At 42.2% G+C, this 21,485-nt stretch overlaps 1 protein-coding gene across 2 annotated transcripts in view; it reads left to right on the forward strand.

Annotated features, from left to right (window-relative positions):
- Positions 1-19,718, forward strand: part of LOC116382070 (SPRY domain-containing protein 3-like) — a 41,227-nt gene extending 21,509 nt beyond the window's left edge. For both annotated transcript variants that reach the window (XM_031844752.1, XM_031844753.1), the window contains exons 8-11: positions 10,272-10,329; positions 15,988-16,107; positions 16,509-16,666; positions 19,286-19,718. In XM_031844752.1, coding sequence (XP_031700612.1) covers positions 10,272-10,329; positions 15,988-16,107; positions 16,509-16,666; positions 19,286-19,420 — 471 coding nt within the window. In that variant the 3' untranslated portion in view covers positions 19,421-19,718. The remainder of the gene's footprint in view (positions 1-10,271; positions 10,330-15,987; positions 16,108-16,508; positions 16,667-19,285) is intronic.
- Positions 19,719-21,485: the final 1,767 nt, after the last annotated feature.

The raw sequence follows: 21,485 nt of genomic DNA on the forward strand, positions 1-21,485 counted from the left end.
GAGTATATTAGAGTCTACTAGTGGTAAACATAGTGGTACTGTCAAAAGCTTTATTTTTCCCCCATTATCCAGCAGCTCAGCCATTCGCTTTGGATACAATGGCCGACTTTTGGTAGATTTTTTTTGTTTTTGGTAAACACCTTCCAAGAGGAAAATACAATTAGAGAAATTTTAACACCTTATTTCTTTTTCCAAAGAATGCACATGCGGTTCCCATTTCAGCATTAGCACTGCAGCTCTGCAAGTGACTATTACCGTTTGAAGAATTAAACAGACAAACCTTTAGATGTTTGGGAACTGAGTGAGACTGATGCACATTAAAGGAGTATTTCACCCACAAAATGACCATTTGTATCAATTTAACCACCTAGTGTGACCTTAAATTCTTGAAGAAAACTTCGTTTTTCTTGCGCGCCTCTACGGTGAACGAAAAATACCAAGACAGAGAAAAGTCTTGAAGAACTAAAGTAAATAGGGGGTTGCGTTTACGAACTCGTACAGTATAATCAAAGTCTCATTTATCCAGCCGTATGCTCAGAACTTCCCAAACACATGCATCTTTGCAAAAACCTTACTATTTAAAACACTTCCGCATAAACAGTCTGACGCTTGCGCAGGTGTCCATGCGAGTGCTGTTCATGCATAAGTGTTTAAAATAGTAGTGAGCATACGAACGGATAAATAAGACTTGAGATTATGCTGCACAAGCTGTGAGAGAGTTTAAAAACGTTTGTTTTGATATAGTTTTGCTGCTGTTAAACGCAGCCCCTCATTTACTTCAATTCATCACGACTTTTCTCTGCTTTTGGATTCCTGGTTCACCGTGGAGGCATGCAACAAAACCAGAACGTTTTCTTTAACAATTCAAAGTAACACAGGGGTGAGTTATTTATTTACAAATGGTCTGTAAACCATTGGGGGTGAGGTTTTCCTTTTCAGAGATGCAGAGAGAGATTACAACAAGGATTAATGTATTAAGACTTCAAGGATGTAAAGTACAAGCAGTAATAGTTAAACTCTTGCAGGGCTGCTTTGAATCCTCACTAAGCTTATAAAAGGTAAGATTAAACTTGTATGAATGTCTACTTTCTGATTGATAGATTCTCTCATAAAACCTATTTGCGTTACATTTGACCTAATATGCTTCTTCTGACTTAGGGACCATTTCTTCAACAGCATGGAGTCATGATTTGTGAGTTTATTACTCCCTGAAAGTTTAGCCTCGAAAGTGTTATGCATGTGAAATATTAGAGACTGCCAAAGCCAAGGCCTGTGGAGAGCTGCCAGCACTGTCTGTCCCAGGGTCAAAGCTCCGCTCCTTTTTATAACAAAAATAACAGATGAAACTTTGATCACATCTCTCAAGGTCTCTGAGGCAATTTATACAAAACTAGGAGAGAGGGATGCTCATTAAATGGCGATAAGAGAGAAATAGATTCGCACTGTATGTGTGCGCTCTACCTACAGGTTTCCATTTGGAAAATGGGTAAATCTGAACATCCTTTTTGTGGATTGTCTCGTTAGTGTTGTTGGCTCTACAAAGTCGTTGATGTCTACCACTCGACATTGAAACAATAACTTGAAAATCAATAATACCAGTCGTATTGCCATCTTCATAGATATGTTGCTTGCTAAACCACCTGGCGAATATTTCCCATAATTCACTCTTAAAGTCAAACTTTTTGCCTCAGGAAAAATAAACCCGAATGATTGAGCTACCGTGCATATTTTTAAATTTTTTTAAAAAGAGGATAAAACTGTTTTGGACATATTTGTGGAAAAAGCTTCTCGGCTTCAGGCTTCTGGGTGGGCATTTCCCTTGTTGTTAGAAGACACATTATCAATACCTGTGGTGCTCTACTGACAGGAGCACATCATATTGGACATCCTGCCAATGTTGATACAAAAGGTAGCCTTTTTCAACAAACCCACATAACATTTATTATGGATCTTTAGCGATTACAACATGAAACATCTAGGAGAACCGTCAGGCTGTTGTGGATATATTTGCACAAAAAGAAGCTAGCAAGTCAGGATAACTAAGTCGATGCTAGTTCGCCTAGCTTACTGAGATTCCCACTGATTCCCACCGGACTTTACTTTTAGTTCATGTTATTTCAACATGCTGCTTCACACTCACGGGTCGAATTACACATCACTTACATATCTGCCCTGTCTCAAACTTTACAAACGATATTGCGCTGATGATATTACAGCGCGTGCAATTTGCCCTTTTCTTTGCGTCTGATTGCAGTTAACCATGTGGCAAAGAATGAATGTTGCTTTTGCGCCAAGAACTCAGTGGCAGAGACTGCGAGCTTCAGGTCCTTTCGGCAAGCAACTTGAACGTGACAGAGAGAAACCATATTTGGGATTTAATATGCCATGTAGGGGTGATCCCAAATAGTCAACTAGCCAACGATTCGATCTGAAGACTCCGATTCGACTGCCAATATCACAGTAGAAGCATCGCAGTAGCAGAACAATGTGGTTATGAAACAAAGGATCATTCCATTCGGCTATATATGGGTGCTAAATGCTTGATTTTACATAGAAGGGCTTGGTTTTATTTTGGTATAAATATCAGCCTATTAAATATACTGTTAATAAAGTAACAACACAGTAACGTAAAATAACTCATCCCAACTAATCTCCTTTGTGTGCGTGAATACAAAAATAGAGTGCCACTATTAAAATTTGCGTGACCATCAGAACATCATCTTGGCAAAATAACAGCAGAAGGCTGCTGTTTTAAATATCAAAGAACATATTTATTAATCCGATTATTATTATTTATTAATAAGCAAATAAATTCATTGCTCAGTTGGCTTTAGGCAAGACTTGAGATCAGATTCTACTATGTACATTCCTAGCTGGGGACACCCCTAAAGTCTGGTCTTGCTTCAGTTACTACCAACTCTCTGAAGACGCAGATAAGTTCACTGTAACTGCGTGTGGTTTTTAACTCTGATATTTTAGAATTGCATTGTTTTTGCAGTGAGGCACATTTGAATAGAAAGGGGCTAATTCTAAACCAAATAAATGCATATTACCGAGTTTAAATACGTGCAAACAGCACAGGAAGTCTAGTTGTGGTGACTGCAAATGAACAAAAACTACCAGCAGCAGGTAACAACAGCACTCTGTGCGCTACTCTGTGATTCAAGTCATGACACAGAGAAACCAATGGAGTCTTCAAATCACAGATGGAACAAGAAATATCAAAAACTATTCTTTTTTTGTTCCAGCCAACACAGATGATGCACCAATTAAATCACAGTAGTTTAATAGCAGCAGTACAGTTTTAAGTACACAATTCAAAACAAACACTAAGGATGTTTATAATGAATTAATTTATAATTAATTTAATCTCATTGTACTCCTAATCTTTATCTGTTATATTCACTGAATTATTTGTTCTGTGAATTAAGAGAAATAAATGCCAGAATATCCTCTGATGGACCTAAGAGAACAATGTGAACACACTCAGTTAAACACACACAGACGATGCTCCCATTGGTGAGAAAGAAGTTGAGTGGCGATAACTCTAGTTGCATTACCTCCTCAGAGTTCCTCTCTCCTTTCTTTTTGCTCAGCTTCTTTTCTCTCTGCATCTGGGTTTTATTATAAAGACATTAAGCTTAAGTCCAAGAGTGGTAATAAAGCAGCAAAGTGAAGGGCTTGGCTAATGACTGTTTACTCAGCAGCATTCGCAAGTTTGCATGCTGCTCTTTTGACGTAGTATCCCACGGTAAGACGGCCTGAATACGAACACAAATCCACTCATTACTGCCCCACAGAGTGCCAGATTCTGCCTGTCTGTCTCGCTCTTTCTGTTTGTTGCGGTTCATGACTTCAGGCTCAACTTTGTCGTCAATTTTCTTCACTTTACATCTGTTTCTGCAAACTCACTCTCTGCTCCCATCTAAACATCCACAGTAGCTGCCCACCACACAAGAAAAGCAACAGGTTTTACCCAAATTTGCAACATGGCTCCCGTGATGACAATGATGCTCATTTGGTTCACCACTTCACTTTCATAACAAATATCGGATGGATTGACGTGAAATATGGTGTGTTCATGGTCCCCAGATGGTAACGCTTGCTTTGGTTATCCCAGACTTTACATCCAGCAGTACAAAGTTTTTAATTATTTAGTGAAATTTCTCAACATGTACTTCGTGGATTGGCGACTCAAGTCTCAAACCAACACTGTGCCTACAGAGCCACTAGCATGCTACCCATACTACCACACTAGTTAGTATGCCGGAACCATAGTATGTTGAATGCATTATGCCAGATATACCTGGATGTCCTCCTGCATCTGGTCGCATTTTGCAGTATTATGACCCACAATCCTTTGTGCAGCAGATAAGTGAACAAAAGGCTCAAAGTCAAAGTGCAATGTTATGACAAAGGAGTAAGTCCCAAATAAATGCGCATTGCCTGCAACAGTACGTACTTTGTATGGGCAGCTGCAGTAGGTTCAAAAAGTAAAAAAGAAGAAGTGTGCGATTTGGAACTCAGTGTTGGTTTAAATTGCATGCCCAAACATTGTCCCTTTGTACAGATATTCAACAGAGAAAATAAAGTGAAATATGAGGTTTGAGACGTTAAAATCAAATTGGCTGTTTAAAAAAAGGTGGAAGGACATTTTTGAATTCCCCCAAGCCGCTGTTGACATTTTCCTGTCCAACAGGAAAGTCAGAGGAGTTTGTGCTATGTCATAAGTGTGAATGTTTTGTATGTGAGGCGAATGTGTGTTTAGTAATCTAAGATCTGTTTTGACCCCACTGCAAGTCCCAGACCTGACGTGACCCCCTCTCTAGCTATCATTCCTCTGAAGATAAGGGTGTCCGTGAATGTACAGCATGCATACGCTTGGTAGCGCGGTTGTTTTTCATCTGGTACACAAGCAGTTGCTAGGCTGTGGGACAAAGAGAGATCTAGACTCCGTTATGGAGTGGAAGTGGAGTGTAGAGGGTACGGGGGGGGGGGCCTGAAGGTTGGGAAAAAAAAGAAGGGAAGCTGTTCAGAACATGTAACACACGGGAAAAAAAAGCTGGAAGACCCTCGTGTCCTGAAAAACAATGTGATGAAGAGTTCTCAGAAGGTTTTCTCACACCACCAATGACCCTCCGTCTCTGGTGACTATGCATTCACTCTCTGTTCATGTACAAACATACATTCATGAAGCCAAGCACACACAAACGAGACGTGTAACCGCTCGGGAGACTGAAATCGCCGTGTTTCCTGTGTCCTGGTGTGACCCGGTCCTGGGAACAGCTCTTTTCCTCTTCCTCCTGTGATACAGCGGTCCTATTAACAGCTTTTTAGTGCTACTCCTGTGAACCTGTATATTCTAACGGGGTCAATTTAGGATAAAAACCAAAGACCGGTCACTGTGCCAAGGTCTGATCTGGAAGCTGCAGAACACACAGCAACCAGCAGCCCAGTAATAATGTACGAGGTGTAACTTTTATTTAGAACAGCAAGATTTAGACAATCGACAGAAAATTGATCCCCAACTACTTTCGGTATCGAGTGATTTTGTTTTTAGTCTTTTTTGCTAAACATCTGCTGTTCCCGTCCTCTCCAATTTTCTTTGGCATACATGGAATTAGACTCATCTAAATGGAACATTTAATCTATTTATGGAGAAAGTAATTGGTATATTAATTGATAGTGAAAATAATTTGTAGTTGCAGCGTGTTTTGGTTCACTTGCTGTAATTGCTTTGAATTTTGCCCCGTATATGTTGCAGGTTTGGTGTCATCCGATCAACCCTTCTGATCGGCCTTTAGAGAGCTCATTGATCACTCCGTCTTTCAATACCACAACAAACTTTATCAGTTGTATGTGTCTGTATCAAGACAACATTTCCATATGCACTTGTATGCATCCATTCAAAAGTGATGAACATGCCTAAACACATGCACATAGATGGCCTGTTGTTGTCTTCACTCAGACTCTTTGTGTCATCGTGTGAGGAGCTGGAGGATATAGTCTGATGACGCGAGGTTATACAAACAGACCTGCATTAGTTCCCTACACAGTTTCTGCCAAACCCCTATAGCTGAGGTTGTGTGGGCACGTACAAACAGAAACCCACTACTTTCCCTCCTCACCTCAACACACACACGCGCACACACACCCATACACTCACATCTGTGGTACTTCATATTTGTATGTGATAGCTGCTGTAGATGATGGGTATCTGCTTCCACACGGTTCCCCACTCGGCCCGCACCTTTCCGCTCTTACTCTCCCCAGACTTGTTTACTCTGCCACCGTGTGGAAATGCAGGCTGCTCTGTTGACACCGGTGTAGCAGCTGTGGATCTGATACTGCAGGGCTTTGCTCCGCCGTACCGACTCGACGCCAGTGTTTTGTTGTTCTTAGAAGCAGCTTGTGTTTCAGTGAAGGCTTCTGCAGGCCAACCGGGGGGGGGAGGCGGCTAGCGACCATGTTTCGAGAGTTTTACAGTACATGATAGTGGACCAGATGGTGAACACGGTGCTCCCTCTCTAAGATACATTCCATCATATGTTGATAGAGAAGGAGCGTAGGTGTAATTTAGTGGCGCCACCACTGATTGAAAAACAGAAATCGCAGCATTAACTGTTGTAATTTCCAAACCACAATAGGTTGGAATGTTTCTTTTATCACAGTGAAAGCCAATTCCAAATCCCACAAAACAATATGATCTGTGCTTCACAGAATTTATGGCTGAAAAAAATAATATTATTCACACTGAGAAGAGAAAGAAGATAGAAATCTTATTTTTACACCATCAAATTGTTCTTCAGGTATTAAGACATCCTGTATGAAAATATTCGGCCCCTATGTACCACAATGAATGCTAACTATTTGGTTAAAAATACAGAAAAGATATCGTGGTGATGTTTTGGATGTTTCTCTTCTACTCTTGAATTACAATGTTAGCAGCTGCAGTTTGTCAAATTCATTTTAAGACAAAAATGTGTAGTTTGTGCCCAGTTGACTGTTCCCTGTCCGCTTTAGTGAGGACGGTGACCAGCAGATGTGTCATTTGTTTGTAGCTAGACAAGTAACTTAAAGGAAAAATATCAAATTAAAGGAACAATGTCACTCCAAGTATTGTAAGTATGATTAGGAAATAAATACAATCAGTTATTTGGTTCTAACGTAATTAATTTTTGGCCTCTTATCTAAGATACTAGTTTGTATTTTCAAATAGTTCGTTTTGACATTCAACATTATAAGAGAAAAGGTTCCTTCAATGAGGACTAAATAACTACATTTAGATGTATGTATGGCAATCCACCCAACAGTTTTACTCTGTACATATATGTGTTGGAGGATAAGTTAGAGGATCACCAAAAGTCAGTCGGTTTCATCTTCTGGTGACCATGAACGTCTGTACAAACTTTTATTGCAATCCGTCCAACAGTTGTTGAGGGATTTCAGTCGTGGCCAACGTGGTCGACTGACTGACATGGAGTGTTCCTCCATATCACTGATCTGGGCCCTGTTTCAGAAATTAGGTTTAAAAAAAGTTTGAGCCTAAAACTGAACTCTGAGTTGACCAAACCTGAGATGGAAAAGTTTTTGTTTCTAGAACAGCTGACCGGAGTTTGTTCACTCTGAGTTCAGCTTGTGCGTGGTGAATGAAAAACGGCGTCATCAATGGAGCTCAACAAGTTTTCCTGTGTAACAAACTAATATCCAACCAGGATGTAGACTCTGACATACAGTAAACCTCTGCTAATCAATACGCTTTGATACGGACTGAATGAACGAGGTAATGAAACAGCGTTCCTGGCTCTGTAGGAGACAGAGAGAAACTCAGGATTTGTTCACACCATGGTAGCTGAACCCAGAGTTTAAGTTAACTCTCTTTCTGGAACTGAAAACCCAGAGTTTCCGCCATCTCAGGGTTAACTTTTCACTAAACCTGCTTTCTAAAACAGGGCCCTGATCATCTGTGGATCATCAATCAGAGAGCAGAATAGCCAGACGTTCCTCTCCTCCTCGTGGAGATTCAGCCCACATGTCAGTCAGCCAGAGGAATCATTCCGGCTTGTGGTTGAGACGAGGGGGAAGAGGAGCAGACTTGGCGGATCAAGGGGTTTCAGGCTTGGAGGAGTAGCTGCATTCCTCCATGTCTCTCTGTCTTTCTCTGCTGATGTCTCACTCTGTCCATCTCTCTCTCTCCCTCTCTCTCCCTCTCCCTCTCCATCCATCTCCATTTCCTGTTCCTCAAGACCCAATGGGCTTGTCAGACAGGATCGTTGATGTTTCCCTGATGTCCTGTCCTCAAATGCTGCACTCTTGTCTGCCTGGCTTGACCAAGCTGTCTGTCTGCAGTGTTATTCCTGCGCACAGATGCTAATAATGATCATTTCAGCGGCCCTGTTTCGTTTTTGAGTAATGTCAGCAGTGGATGTTTCTTTATTTGGATTATAGCACTTTTCCCAGGCTGACCTTTTTTTTTTTTTTGGACATCCTCCTGGTCATATTTGGGATTTTTGAGACAAGAAGTACATGTTATTACTAGCTAAAAATAAATGCAGTAGGGAGAGTTCACCTGAGAGAGAATGTGAACAAGAGAGCACATAGAAGATTTAGCCCACTGAGAGATGAAAGAAGAGCGTAATGTCATTGCCCTTCTCCTCCTTCCTTTCTTGTTCAGTAATGTGTTTCTACAGTTATGTAGGTGCAGCCCAGACGACAGATAGAAATCTCAGGTAATTACCTCTGAGTCATGCTATGATCTTATCTGAAGGTTGGCCCACTAGTTATTTTTTTTGGCATGGTGAAACCTGGAGAAATTCATGCATACTGTACATGCAGACAGACAAATGGAGAGAAACACTAGGTGTGTCTCCAACCACCTGTTTTCCTGCAAATTTGTGCAAAAAAGTTTGTGTGCCTGGCTGAGGTGGAAAGGTTTGTGTATTGATAAAAGCAAAATGCAATGCATTTGGAATGAAAATGTTGCATTCGAAAAACAGATTTAGCGAATTAATGATGACGTACATGAAACGTGACTTCAACACCCATTTGAAGCTACAAATAAAAAACTAGCATCAGATCAAAGCGGTCCCTACATCGCTCCACACAGATCTGATGTAACCTTCCTCACATTAATACATTAAACAAACAGAAATGTCATATTTCCATCCAGTGTTCTACATTGTTTTCCACCGAGGTTCGGACTCGTGCTCTTTTTATTACGTCATCTTGTTGCATCCTCTTCTTCTGCAATGTTATCAGGTTTTTTTAACAGCAGAGTTGGCGTCACCTACTGCTAATAACAACATAGCGGTAGTGGATGGAAACAACATTCATATTGATATTCTCAATATTTGGTTATTATTTGCATTTGGATGGAAAGCTGGCTACTGACCAACATCTAAAATAGAGCGGGAAAGGAATCCTCACACTTAAGAACATGTTAACGTTCGTAACATGATTTAAAACTGCACTGGTCACAACACATTTAACCGGCTTCTTATCAAGTTGGGGTTGATTGAGAGTAGCCCGACATCGCCAGACCAAACCGTGAGTGAGTCTCGATCCTCAGCTCATTTTCTTTTATTTCAAACGGGTTATCAACATGCGACCAGTGACCAGATCCGCCCGTACAAGTACCTCAAAATTGTACTGAAGTGCAGTACTTGAGTAAATGTACTTTGTTACTTTCCACTACTGGTCTTTACATGAAACCCTTTTTATAAATAGACTCATTTAAAGAGGTGTGTGTTGTCTTGATTAGTTCCTCCTCTCCCTGTTAAAGTTTATTCATCTTATTAATCTGAGGGAATGCTTCAAATTTAGCACAAGCGTCCACTGGGATGAACCGATTATACTTTGGTTGTCAAAGGTAAATGTGGCCTCACACATTTCTGGCCGTAACTCAAGAATTTCTATCCTAGTTATGACAATTTCACACAAATGTTTAATAGAAAATGATTAAGTAATGCCATTTTGGACAAACATGGATGTCAACTGCTACTTGACTGGTTGGCGGGGGCATACAACGGCAAATTGAGGCTCTAAAGATAGAGGGGTGACTTTTGAACAGATTGTAAAGATTGCAAATTTGTGATATTAAGCTATAAAAACAGAGATTGACTTGACTTGGTGGTCAGTGAAATTATCTTGATACAGCTTTTTGCCAAATATAACCTGCACACTCTCCAAAAACCTGCCCAGTTGAAATCAATCATATTCATAACTGTGGAAACATGTATTTGTGACCCGTGTAACTGTTTGTGTCTGTGCAGGATTACCCCAGGAACAGACACCCGGGATGGAGCCGAGGATCGGTGGCGTACCACGCTGGTGAGATTTCAAGCCCACATTCTCTCTTTCTCTTCTTCTCTTTTCATTTCTCAGACAGAAGGTTGTTTGCTATTAACTTTTATGAGTGTGGTAGTTTTGTTCGGATGATGTCCATGAATCTGATCTACTTATTTTTAAAGCATCTGTTGCTTTTAGATGCAAACATCACAGGGCACCGCCTCAGCTGGATGTTATGGTGCCTAGCACTAAGAGAGATCAAGGAGGATTGCAGGCAGATAAAAAGCCCAGAAAGCAGATAAAAGCAGACGGTGACAGCATCAGAAGAAGAAGAAGGATCTTATCTCGGTCTCTTTCTGTGGGAGTTTGGTCATGTTGATATATCTCTCTAAGCAACAACCCCCCCCCACACCCCAAAAACAAACATGACACAAAATGTTTAGTTATCTTTATCTTTCTATGCTTCCACACACACATGTAAAGTCTTGGTTGTTTGTGATGACAGGCCTGGGAACAATATCTGCACAAAACTCCCATTCCAGGCCTCAGCACCCGTCATTATCAAACGCGGCTGAAGTGATATGAGAACAGGGGCATGCTGGGTAGGTGGTTGTTATTACACCGTATGAGCTACAGTTGGTAGCCGGCTCTTTATCTGACAATCCACCTTGTCACAGTCGAGATTTTGTTCGTCCTTATCAAGTTAGCTGGCTTTCTATCAGCATTGTTTTGGTCTGAAGCAAGCACCCGCTGTTAATTTTTTCTCACAGGGGATTTGTGAAGCTCTGACTCTGAATGATTCACACACACACACCACAAATCTCACTCTCTGTTGTACGTTCTTCCATCAGGCAGTGAGTATGATCTTTATTTTTAGAGGGAGGTTCATATACTTCCTTCTAGCCGACCTCCAAATCAGCTATCAAAACACACTTTCTTCTTCACTCTGCACATTCCATTCATATTTCGAGTGGATGTTTATAGTCTAAATACTATAATACTAAATCCACATATGCCTTTGCAGATTCCATTTATACTTAGGATGCATTAATAGTAATAACAGTTGATGCTGCGCGTCCTGCCGGGTCTGCGGATGATACCTCTCTGCTGAGTGACGGACGCGGCCAGTCACCAGAGGTCTAGCGCTGCGGTCGGCCTGGTTTGGCCGCTGCGCGTTGGACACCACAGAAATGTGCACGCCCCAGCACAGCTCCCATTAATCTTATTTGTTAGAGACTAAAATGATGTATGTGGTTTTCCACGCAGTGTGTATGAGGTTTGCCTTCCCCATGCTTGGGTTAAGGTGCAGGCTCTGATCCAGCTACTTAAAATCAACAGCCAGGGGCCTCCTCTTCTTCTTCTTCTTCTTCTTCTTCTTCTTCACGTCTCCCCGCGCTCCTCGAGATTTTTTCACCGAACAGCTCAGGAACCTCACGAATTGCACGCAGACGCTCTTTTGGCAGAGTGACAGAAACTTAATGTATACACAGTATTGTATGCACTAGGTCATACGACCGCAGCAGAAATTGCTTACAGAAGGAATGACTTTGTTACCTCGGTTTTCCTGCTCAGTGCGAGCCAAGAATGGTGTGAAGTTTATTAACTTTTATGGCTCGTTTTTTGTATTTGACCTCAGTATCTTTAAAGGGGCAAATATCTTCCAGGACATTCTTGGCAGGCCTGAGCTTTGCATGGACTCACTGTTATTGTTAAAGACCTCAGGCTGGTCCTTAGTGCACCGTGAGTGTTTGTAATGTTTTTACTGCTAGCTTTGAAGAAAACAGCGGCTGTAGATAGTCTTATATTATGCAGCTTGGAGGCAAATACATAAATTCCATAATGATTCAATTCAACATTCCTCCTTTTTCTTATTTATACTTTGCACGTAAGCTTGACTACTGACTACTATTTCTGTAATGATGATACAGTATATGGTCCGTTGTAATGGGCACGCGACCAGTGTTGACCTGGGTCACATGTGATGTGTATTATTGCCTTTAAAGGTTGTGATTTTTACTCCAGATATATTCCAGTTATATACACAAATGGCTGCCAACCATATCGCTGCTCCTTTGTATAGCTTGTATAGTTTGAGAGTTCCCTGGCCTGCGCTGGTGTTACCACGAGTGTTTGTGTTGGGAGCCGGCCCAGTGCGGACCTCCATCCCGTGTGTTGGCTCGGCTTGCCTCCGCAAGTTAATGGGCCGTGGGGCGCTGTGGGCCCCTGCGGGCCCTATCGGGAGCAACCACCCATCCAACCAGCGAGTGCTCCTCAGCAAGCCTCATTAACCATGTCACCCCCTCTAAACCCCCCCACCATCAGTGAGTCACACGTGCTATGACTCAACACCCGCAGCCCAAGGTTGTGCCTTACCACCGCCGTCGCCCTCCATCCCTCACCACCAAGCCAACCTCACATAATAGGGTTGAGTCTAACTTCCTTGACGGGGTCTAATCTGATTCCAGCTCAGGTTCTGCAAAAACAATTATTCAACACCAACATGTTGTGTAGGGGGGATTGTGTTACCTTCTTACCTAATGGGACAAAAATGGATTTGGATGACAACGTCTCTATGACACTTACAGACACAAACAGCGTCTGGTGAAAACACACATCTAAGAGGAGCATGTAGGCCATGTGGGTCCACTACTTGCACAATTACATTACAGTACATTACAATTTCCAAAAGTTATTCCGTTAACTATCATGGAAAACAAAGAAGAGCCGCAACTATTGACAATAGAAAAGCTGGAACCAGAGACTATGTGGCATTGTTTGACATCTCTCTAAAGGGAATAAATCCTTCACTCTCCCTGCCGGTATGTTTGAACGTGTGGTGTATCTACATCGACATGTTTGGTGGTAAACTTGGTTGTCAACAAACCAACTAGGGGGCTATATTTTATTGTCTGTAAAATGTCAGAGTAACGACAGTTAAAAAGGGGGAAGAAATTGTAAAACGTGTCCTTTGCAATTTCCCAAAAGCCCACCGGATGATGTCAAATAATTTCCGTATTTATTATCACAAAAGTCAAAGAAAAGCAGCAAATCCTCAAACTACAGACGAGGGCAACCTTCGCAGCCTCATCGCTCAGCAAACCTGCCCCTCTCGCTGCGCTACTTCATTCTGGCCGGAGATTTTAATTTATAGTTCATAAATACTCTTTTTCTTTTAATTGGGCCTCACTGGCAAACTGGCCCATAAAAATGTAATGTGCAGTCAATCCTTATAAACATGTGACAACTCACATGAAGAATATCAATATTTAGTTTTATATTTTCATGTTTTAGGAGTCTGTGAAGTCATTGTTCCCTGGGCAGGGAAGCCTTTTCCAGACAAACTCTCATGTTACGAGAATGTCTGTTTTCTTTTCCCCAGCTGGTGTTGGTCCTCAGTCAGAGCCGGGCCTCTCCTCCGCTAGGCCCGGCTCCAAACCCTGAAACTCCTGCGTTCACCTTCTGGATCTCCCTTACATCCAGCACCTGGTGGCGGTCACAGTCGCTAACATTGTTAGCTTTCCAAACAACTTCCTCGGTTTATGATCTTGACTTTTTCATTAACACCATCCCCAGTATGTTCTGCTCCTTGCACTCTCACCAGCCTCAGAGCCAAACTTTGATCAACACCTCTCTGCTAATTTTAAACTCTCGGGGTCTCCAACACAAATTTTGACATTTTTTCCGCCACAGCTGATTTCCACGTTGAGCCGGCTTTCTCGATTTCCAACCTTTTTAAGCACCAAAGCACACTTAAGAAAAGCAACAGAACATATAATTGTATGTAAGTGCCAGCCAGAACTCATTTTACTATATCTTATAGTTTGTTATATGAAGTTTATTCAGTGCTGTCATCAATTATTTATTCCAAATCATTCATTAAACTTAAAAACTTCAGTTTACTCATCATCAGAAGAGGGTTTAATGGAGAACACTACTGAGGTGCATTGTGGCAAATGTGGAATCCAGCATTTATGGAGCTTGACCCGTACAAATGACAAAGTCCTAACTGCTTGGATTTAGTTTTCTTGTTTTTTAAATCTGTCTCTTGTGAGTTCACCAACTTGGAAGTGCAATGGTGAGAAATGCCTGTTATATGTTCCCAGAGCTCCTGGCAATGTGTGCGGGTTGCTTTTGATTGTCTAACCAATAGTCCAAGCTCTAAATAAATTATATTCACTGTATGAAGACTATAAAGGGAAATATAAAACGGATAAAAGCAGCAAATCCTCACATTTATAAGCTGGAAATGGAGAATGTGTTGCTTTTTTTTTTTTTATTCATTGTCGGTAATTCCTCAGTCGTGTATTTAAGGATTATTTACAGGCTTATACCATTGATTTAGTCGTAAGGTATTTACAATTGTCCCCATCGTTCCATAAATATAACCTTCATAAATCTGCAAGCGAGCTGTGTGACAATTCTGAAGATGAACTCCAGCGACCATCCCTCCTGCCACAGCTCTCGGTGCTCTGGTGTCTCTGCCAGGCTTCTCCTACCTCTCCAGTCCCAGTGAACCGGCTCCATCCTTTGACCCAAACCTGGACTTACCCCCCACCCGGCTCATCTCCAGCACCAGCCCATGTCACTCTCCAAGGCCGCCTTTGCGCTGCTATATTTAGCGGCGCTGCGCCGGTGCCGGCGTGGCTCCACTGTTTGCCTAGTGTGTGGTGTTGTGACAAGGGCCCGCATGGGAGCCGTAATGATACAGTGTCTCCGTCTCCCTCCCGGTGCTCAGATAGAGATTGTTTAAACAGTATCCTGAGCCTTGGACGGGTCCCATGACAACTCCATAAATATTTACCAGCAGCAGCCACGTTGCTTCGCTTGAGGAGAGCTCGTCTGCAGGCTACTCTGCAATGTTTTTCTTTTGCCCCTTTTTTTTTTTTTCTTCTTCCTTTGTTGTCTCGCACAACTGTTGTATGTGTTGTTTTGATGATTTCCTTTTGGATGTTGTCGATGAGGTTTTTTTTTTTTGGAAGAGAAGTGTTTTTACGATCGCTGCTTTCACCTTTTTTACGCATCATCATCCGAAAGGAATGTCAGGATGTCCTGTATATTAGCAACACATTGTATTTAGAGTACACACGGTGCACGCTGTGGTAAACACATTAAAAGACGCAGTGAAGTCCACCAAGTCCAGTCAAGTTCAGTAACGGGACACATGAGACAAAGATGTCCTCACACAGGGTATCTATATTTAAGGCTTTTAAAGAATTTAAGTTGTGCGCTTTCCTTGTAAAAGGTTTTAGAAGGTATCAAAATTCTGAAATTTGTTCGACAAAAGTCTCAAATATTTTCTCTTGCAGGTATTTTAGTTTTAAAATGTTTACCATCTGTTTGTTGGCTGTCAGGTGACATCAAACACCAATAAACTGAAAGTTGGATTGTTCTGCAGCAGTCTGAGTTTCAGTCGGTGACATCAGGCTTGAGGCAAACACCGTCACTACTGCTAGCTTCATCGCTGAGCCTGAAGAAGTGTCCACTTGAGCAAAAGTTAAAAGAATTTAACCTTTTTCATTTTATAATCCACCCATCTATTATCGGCCGCTTGTCTGGTCCCGGTCGTATTCATTTAATCAATTACATTATTGGAAACCTAACCCTAACCCTGCTCGCAGGTTAACAAATACAAATTCTGATCCTGAAGTAAAAGAGTAAAACATAAATTAAAAAAATAAAAGTTTCCTCCTCTTCTGACAGATGATGGCAAGATCTTTCACGGCAGCGGCGTTGGAGACGCGTTTGGTCCTCGCTGCTTGAAAGGGGACATCATGGGCTGTGGCATCATGTTCCCACGAGACTACATCCTGGACGGAGAAGGTGAGGGCGAAGGGTTCGGGTGCTGCAATCACACCGTCACTCATGCAAGGGGTTGGTGTGTCCGTGGGAGGTTTCGCTCTTAAACCTGCTTATCGTGGTTTAGCGTGAGGCGACGGTCGGTCTTAGTGGAGTTCATTGTGTTGCACGTTGGGAAAGAAACTGGATGCAAACCAAGCTCCCCCGCACCCAAAGCCGAACAGACACTGAAAAGGGGAAATTCTCTTCCACCACCGCTTTCAATGAGAGATAGATAAATAGACAGCTAAAGTTATCTAACATTAACTATGTCCTTGGAACGAAACAAAACATTTCAGGTTGTGGCAATTATTAACTTGTTCTGCAGATGTGCTGTCTGCACATAAAAGCCTTTATTAACACTGTTAACTCTGTCTCGTCCTCAGGTGGTGACGTGGGCGACTGGGATCGCATGGAGGTCCGTCCGGGTCACGCGGGCGTCCAGAACGTCCTGTACCTCAACGATGACGAAGAGGAGGAGGAGGAGGAGGAGGAGGAAGATGGGGAAGACGTAGAGCAGGGACAGGAGGGCAGGAACGTCACGGTGAGGAAAACACAACACAGCTGGGTTAACCATTTGCTACACAAACACACACACACACACACATAAGCATGTTAGAGATTCATGAGCATTTTATGAGGTAAACAAGAAATAACATCAACCCGCAATGAATAGTTTCCTGAAGCCACTAGAGGGCAGCGTAGCAAGCTGTAATTACTGAGACGTCATCGCCTTTTAAATGTATTCTTGTGAACACAAACAGTTACTTATTCCTGCATCTAGCAGCACCATTAGCTTTCATTAGCAGTCATGTTTATGTCCACCTGATGAATGTGACACTATTTACTCTCACTTTAGCTCCACTAACTCTGAGCTCTTTAGCTGCTCCATTGTGTTCACTATTCTCTTAACTGTGTCTGCCAGATGTTTGGTGGCGTACGGACGGTTTTAAGGCCGAAAACAACAATATGAGAACAGTGAGAGCGAAGCAAAGCAGCTCCGTGAAGCTTACCTTGCTCGTCAGCTGGATTCTCTCGATATCACGTCCTCTAAAGAAGCTACTGGCAGCTCCGGGTGTGGTTTAGGTGTGACGCGACACGGAGAGGCAATTGTTCCCAAAGACATTAGCGCTGATGCTCCAATTGGCATCAGTTATATCAGAAGTGGAGAGTATTTCTTCTTTGGAAGAAGAGCAAAGAACGGCCCTGAAGGCTCTCCTCGATGGAACAGATGTTTTTTTTCTGGCTTCGGTAAGGTTTTGATGTGAGGTGATGATTAGCCCTTTCACATTACGCCATTTGATGCATTATAGTTATAAACTATATTGAATATAGATGCTTTAAATGAAAGCTTCATCAAGCCTTCCTCCTACCAAAACATGACTTTATAGCCGTCATGAATGTTTCATGCTAACCGCACCTCGGCTCAGAAAGTCTGGCTGGTGAAATATCCGATAACAGTGAGGCCACAGCTCAATTCATCTGGAGCAAAAAGAGGTCAAGTATCAATTCCTACTCAAATGTTGTGACATTTTACAGAAAGTAAAATTGTGAGTCGGCAGTAAACGTGCTAACAGTTTATCTAACTAGCAGGTGATCGCTGGGTTACAGCTGGGTTAATGAGAACAGAGAGCATGAACAAAACTGATGAGTTGCAGAGTCGGGTGATATTTGTCTCCTTTCACATTTCTAGTAGAACCTCGATCACTTTCTAATATGAAAAAAATTGATTAGAGCAGCTTTGAACTGTAAAAAGAAAGCATGCTAAAAATGCAACAGCTGTTGTCTGAGTTTATTACATCCATGTGGCTCATTGATGTGTTTCAATAGTGATTCAACTACAATGGAGCTCTATATGGCTCTACATACATGGACAAATGCAGAGCAGGATATAAACACTGTGTTTTAAGGATGCACCTTTGTTTCAGACCAAGTACCAATAATTACATTTGGGTAGGCATACTTGCCGTTACCAAGTATAGATATGAGTACTAAATAATACCATTAAAGTGCTAACAATGACTTTTTTATTTGAATCAGATGTTTCTCATTTTTGGACTGTAACAGATTAAAAACTTGATACTGTTGTTGACATTTCAACATACAACATTATAGTTCGCTGATACACACAGAGAGCATAGTTTGATCTGGGGACGTTAATAATTAACCGTTAACAGACAATAAGAATTTCGACCCGTCAATGCTATCAGTTAAACAGTTAAAAGAAATATTAAAAATGACAAAAGCGCGTGCAAAACTCAGTGGCTTGTCACTTGAGTGAGCCTGACGGTTGTCGCTTATTTTGGGACTAACCTTCACTTTTAATCAGGTGGCACGCAAGACACGGGAACTTGAGTCTTGACGAGTTGTAGCGTTCATTCACTGACAAATAGCCTAAACTGTACACACACTGCAGTGCTACGTTCACAGGTTAAATGTTACCTCGATACTCATCATCACACACGCTTTCTCTCTCGTCCGGATCCTCGCTAACGTTACACCGCGCTCTACTGTGTCACACAATAACACATTGTGTGACACAGCTGGTGTGCTGACTCTATTCAGGGCGTGCTGACATCTATAGACAAGAGTATTACCTGCAGTGGATGGCAAAGTACCTCATACAACCACACTTCAAAAGATCCAAACTACTTCTTTTTTTTTTCCGAGTGGGTGGCACAGTAAATGTTTGATAAGTGACTCAGCCTGATTAATCGAACACACACACACACACACACTGCACAGTACTTCATTTGTTGTTTTAGTGTGTCGGTATTTGCTCTCAGACTTGGAAAGAGGCCCTCGGTATTAGCATTGAAAAGCGTGTTGATGTTCTTTTGGGAACAGCTGGATAATGTTTGATCACTGGCTGATTTAGTGGAGACTTGTAATATAAACATTGACTTTTTTTCCCCCTCCAAGAACACAGACATTACACTGTCACCTATTTGTTTAACGATATTTCCTAACTGCACATAATTCCTGTTTACAACTGGCACACGGCGTGCTCTCAAATTAAGTTTGTACAACCATCAGTCATTGTGAAAAAGACATTTCTTTCACGAGTAATTGTTTCAATGCTCCGTCGGTGGATTACCATCCGTGAAAGGTATGCGCTCGTGTGTGTGTTTTAACTCTCTGTCGCCGCCCTGTGGTCCTCCAGGTGTTCTTCACGAGGAACGGGAAGCTGATGGGCCGGAGGGAGATGGGGGTCCCACCCGGTGGCCTCTACCCCACGGTGGGGATGCTGAGCAGCGGGGAGAAGGTCAAAGTGGATTTGCATCCCCTCAGTGGATGAGTTGAGCCCGGGAACTGAAACTCGTGATGCCCTGCAAACAGCTGGCTGCACTGTGGAGCTCACCCCGCGACGGCCCGGCGTGCCGCTAACACTCTGCCAGAACAGCCGCTCACATGCACGTCTCGCTGTCGACATCCTCGACGCCCGCCTCTGCTTTTATTTATAAGACCTGTACATTTTCACATGTTCACAAACGGATTGTCCTCCTGGTTGTACAGTAGCAGAGAGGTCGTACAGGAGCTGTGTAAGTTACGGCATGCAGGAATAGACAGCTGCACCTCTTAGCTACAAAAAAAAACAAAAGATATTTAACTGTTAACTCTATGCAATCTGTACTGCTATCATCCTCCCATCTAACCTCCCTCTGCATGCAGTGTGTGTCTGAAACACTGAGCTGTTCAATCCCTCTCATGAGGTCTGGCACACTTTGTTTATTTCATTTGTCACGACCCCAAGCAAAGCAGAGCGAGGCCAACAGTATGTTTCAGGAAATAGATCCTCTCTCTCTCTCTCACACCCTCTTTCTCAACCTCCCTCTCGCTGTCCTCTCTCTGGGTGAGGCTGCCCTCCTGTGAGCGATCAGGGACCTGCTATTGCCTCACCTCGCTGTGGATCTGTTGCAATATTTCAGAAACGCTAATTTTCTGTGAGGAATTCTGTGAGGATTATTGCAGGTTTGGCAATCACAACCTCACATAAGATGCTGTTACTGAGCAGCGTCAGACCAGAGTGAACAGATGTCTGAGTGTTTTTGTAGTTTTCTGTTGGAGCCAGACTACAAATGAAAACATGTCAGGTACGCTTTCTTCAAGGGGATCTGCAAAGTACACGTTTAACGTTATCTTCTACATTGAAAGTTCAGGGAATGTGTTTTGTTTTTGCACTTTGGGGGCTGAGGAGACATTTAGGGCAGACATGAATACAGTGGGTGGGTTCCAGTATAATGCAGTCCGATGCAACAGCACCATCATCAGCCATAAACAGCAAGTAAGTAAAGTGTAACTCACACTGAAGTATCCGTTACAGGCTGTTGTATTGGATTGCATCAGACTGTAATGCGTTGTACTGTGTTTCGATATCTTGTTTTACTGACTCTGCAGGTTTGCCCTCGATACAGAAGATTATTTCACATCTTTTCTTTATTCCTCCCAATTTCTAACCATTACGTTAGAACGATGTGATATTTTTAAAAGAAGAGAATAAGAAGACACTCAAATTGATTTATTGCTTTAGTAGTCAGTAGATGGCTTCTTCTCCGTGTTGATGGATGTGATGTAGAACTAACTGCTGGATGTTTGTTTTTGAGATAAAGACGATGATGTTTGGTTGCTGGTTGTGTTCCTGCACAGCAGCACCACGGGTCTGTTTCACAAAGCCAGATAAGTGATTTAACTTTGGGCTTCACTCTGGCTTCTCTGGTATCTGAATGCTGGCTCACCTTCAACCAGGTCAGGCCCTGGGGCAATCTGCTGATTATTTTCCTTATTTGTATTAATCGTTTACTCTATAAAATCACATGTTGAGAATACCAACCATATTTAGAAAGGCCTAACATTGATCATTTAATGATTAATCGGTGAGTCAATTAGTTGATCGATAATTGATTAATCGTTTCAGCAATTTTCATACAAAAATAGTGAAGAAAAAGCCAAATATCTTCTGGTTCTTATTTTATATCATTATGACGATGATGATGATTGATTATGATTATCAGTTACAATGATCCAAAGGATTGAGAGCAGAACATGTTTTGTTTACATGTTAGCAGCGCTGCTAAATACTAAAGGAACAATAACGTGTGGCCTATCGGCGGCGATGTCGATGGAGAGCTGTGGCTGTTTTAAATCTGCTGTGAAGTGCAGCCAAACCAAACGCTGGGGGGGGATTAACCCTTTCATTTAGAGAGCAGGGGATTGGAAGTGCAAAAATACAAACTCGTTTCTGGGTTTAAGGACTCATTCCTTGTAAACACCGGTTCTCCTGGATCACCGATGTTCCGCTCCGTTAAACTTTATGACACAGACCTCAAAGCTAAAGCAATCTCTTCATGTGAATGAGAAATACT

The sequence above is a fragment of the Anarrhichthys ocellatus genome, unplaced genomic scaffold (assembly GCF_004355925.1).
Source record: "Anarrhichthys ocellatus isolate YVR2014 unplaced genomic scaffold, GSC_Weel_1.0 scaffold5, whole genome shotgun sequence".
In the NCBI taxonomy this organism is placed as follows: domain Eukaryota; kingdom Metazoa; phylum Chordata; class Actinopteri; order Perciformes; family Anarhichadidae; genus Anarrhichthys; species Anarrhichthys ocellatus.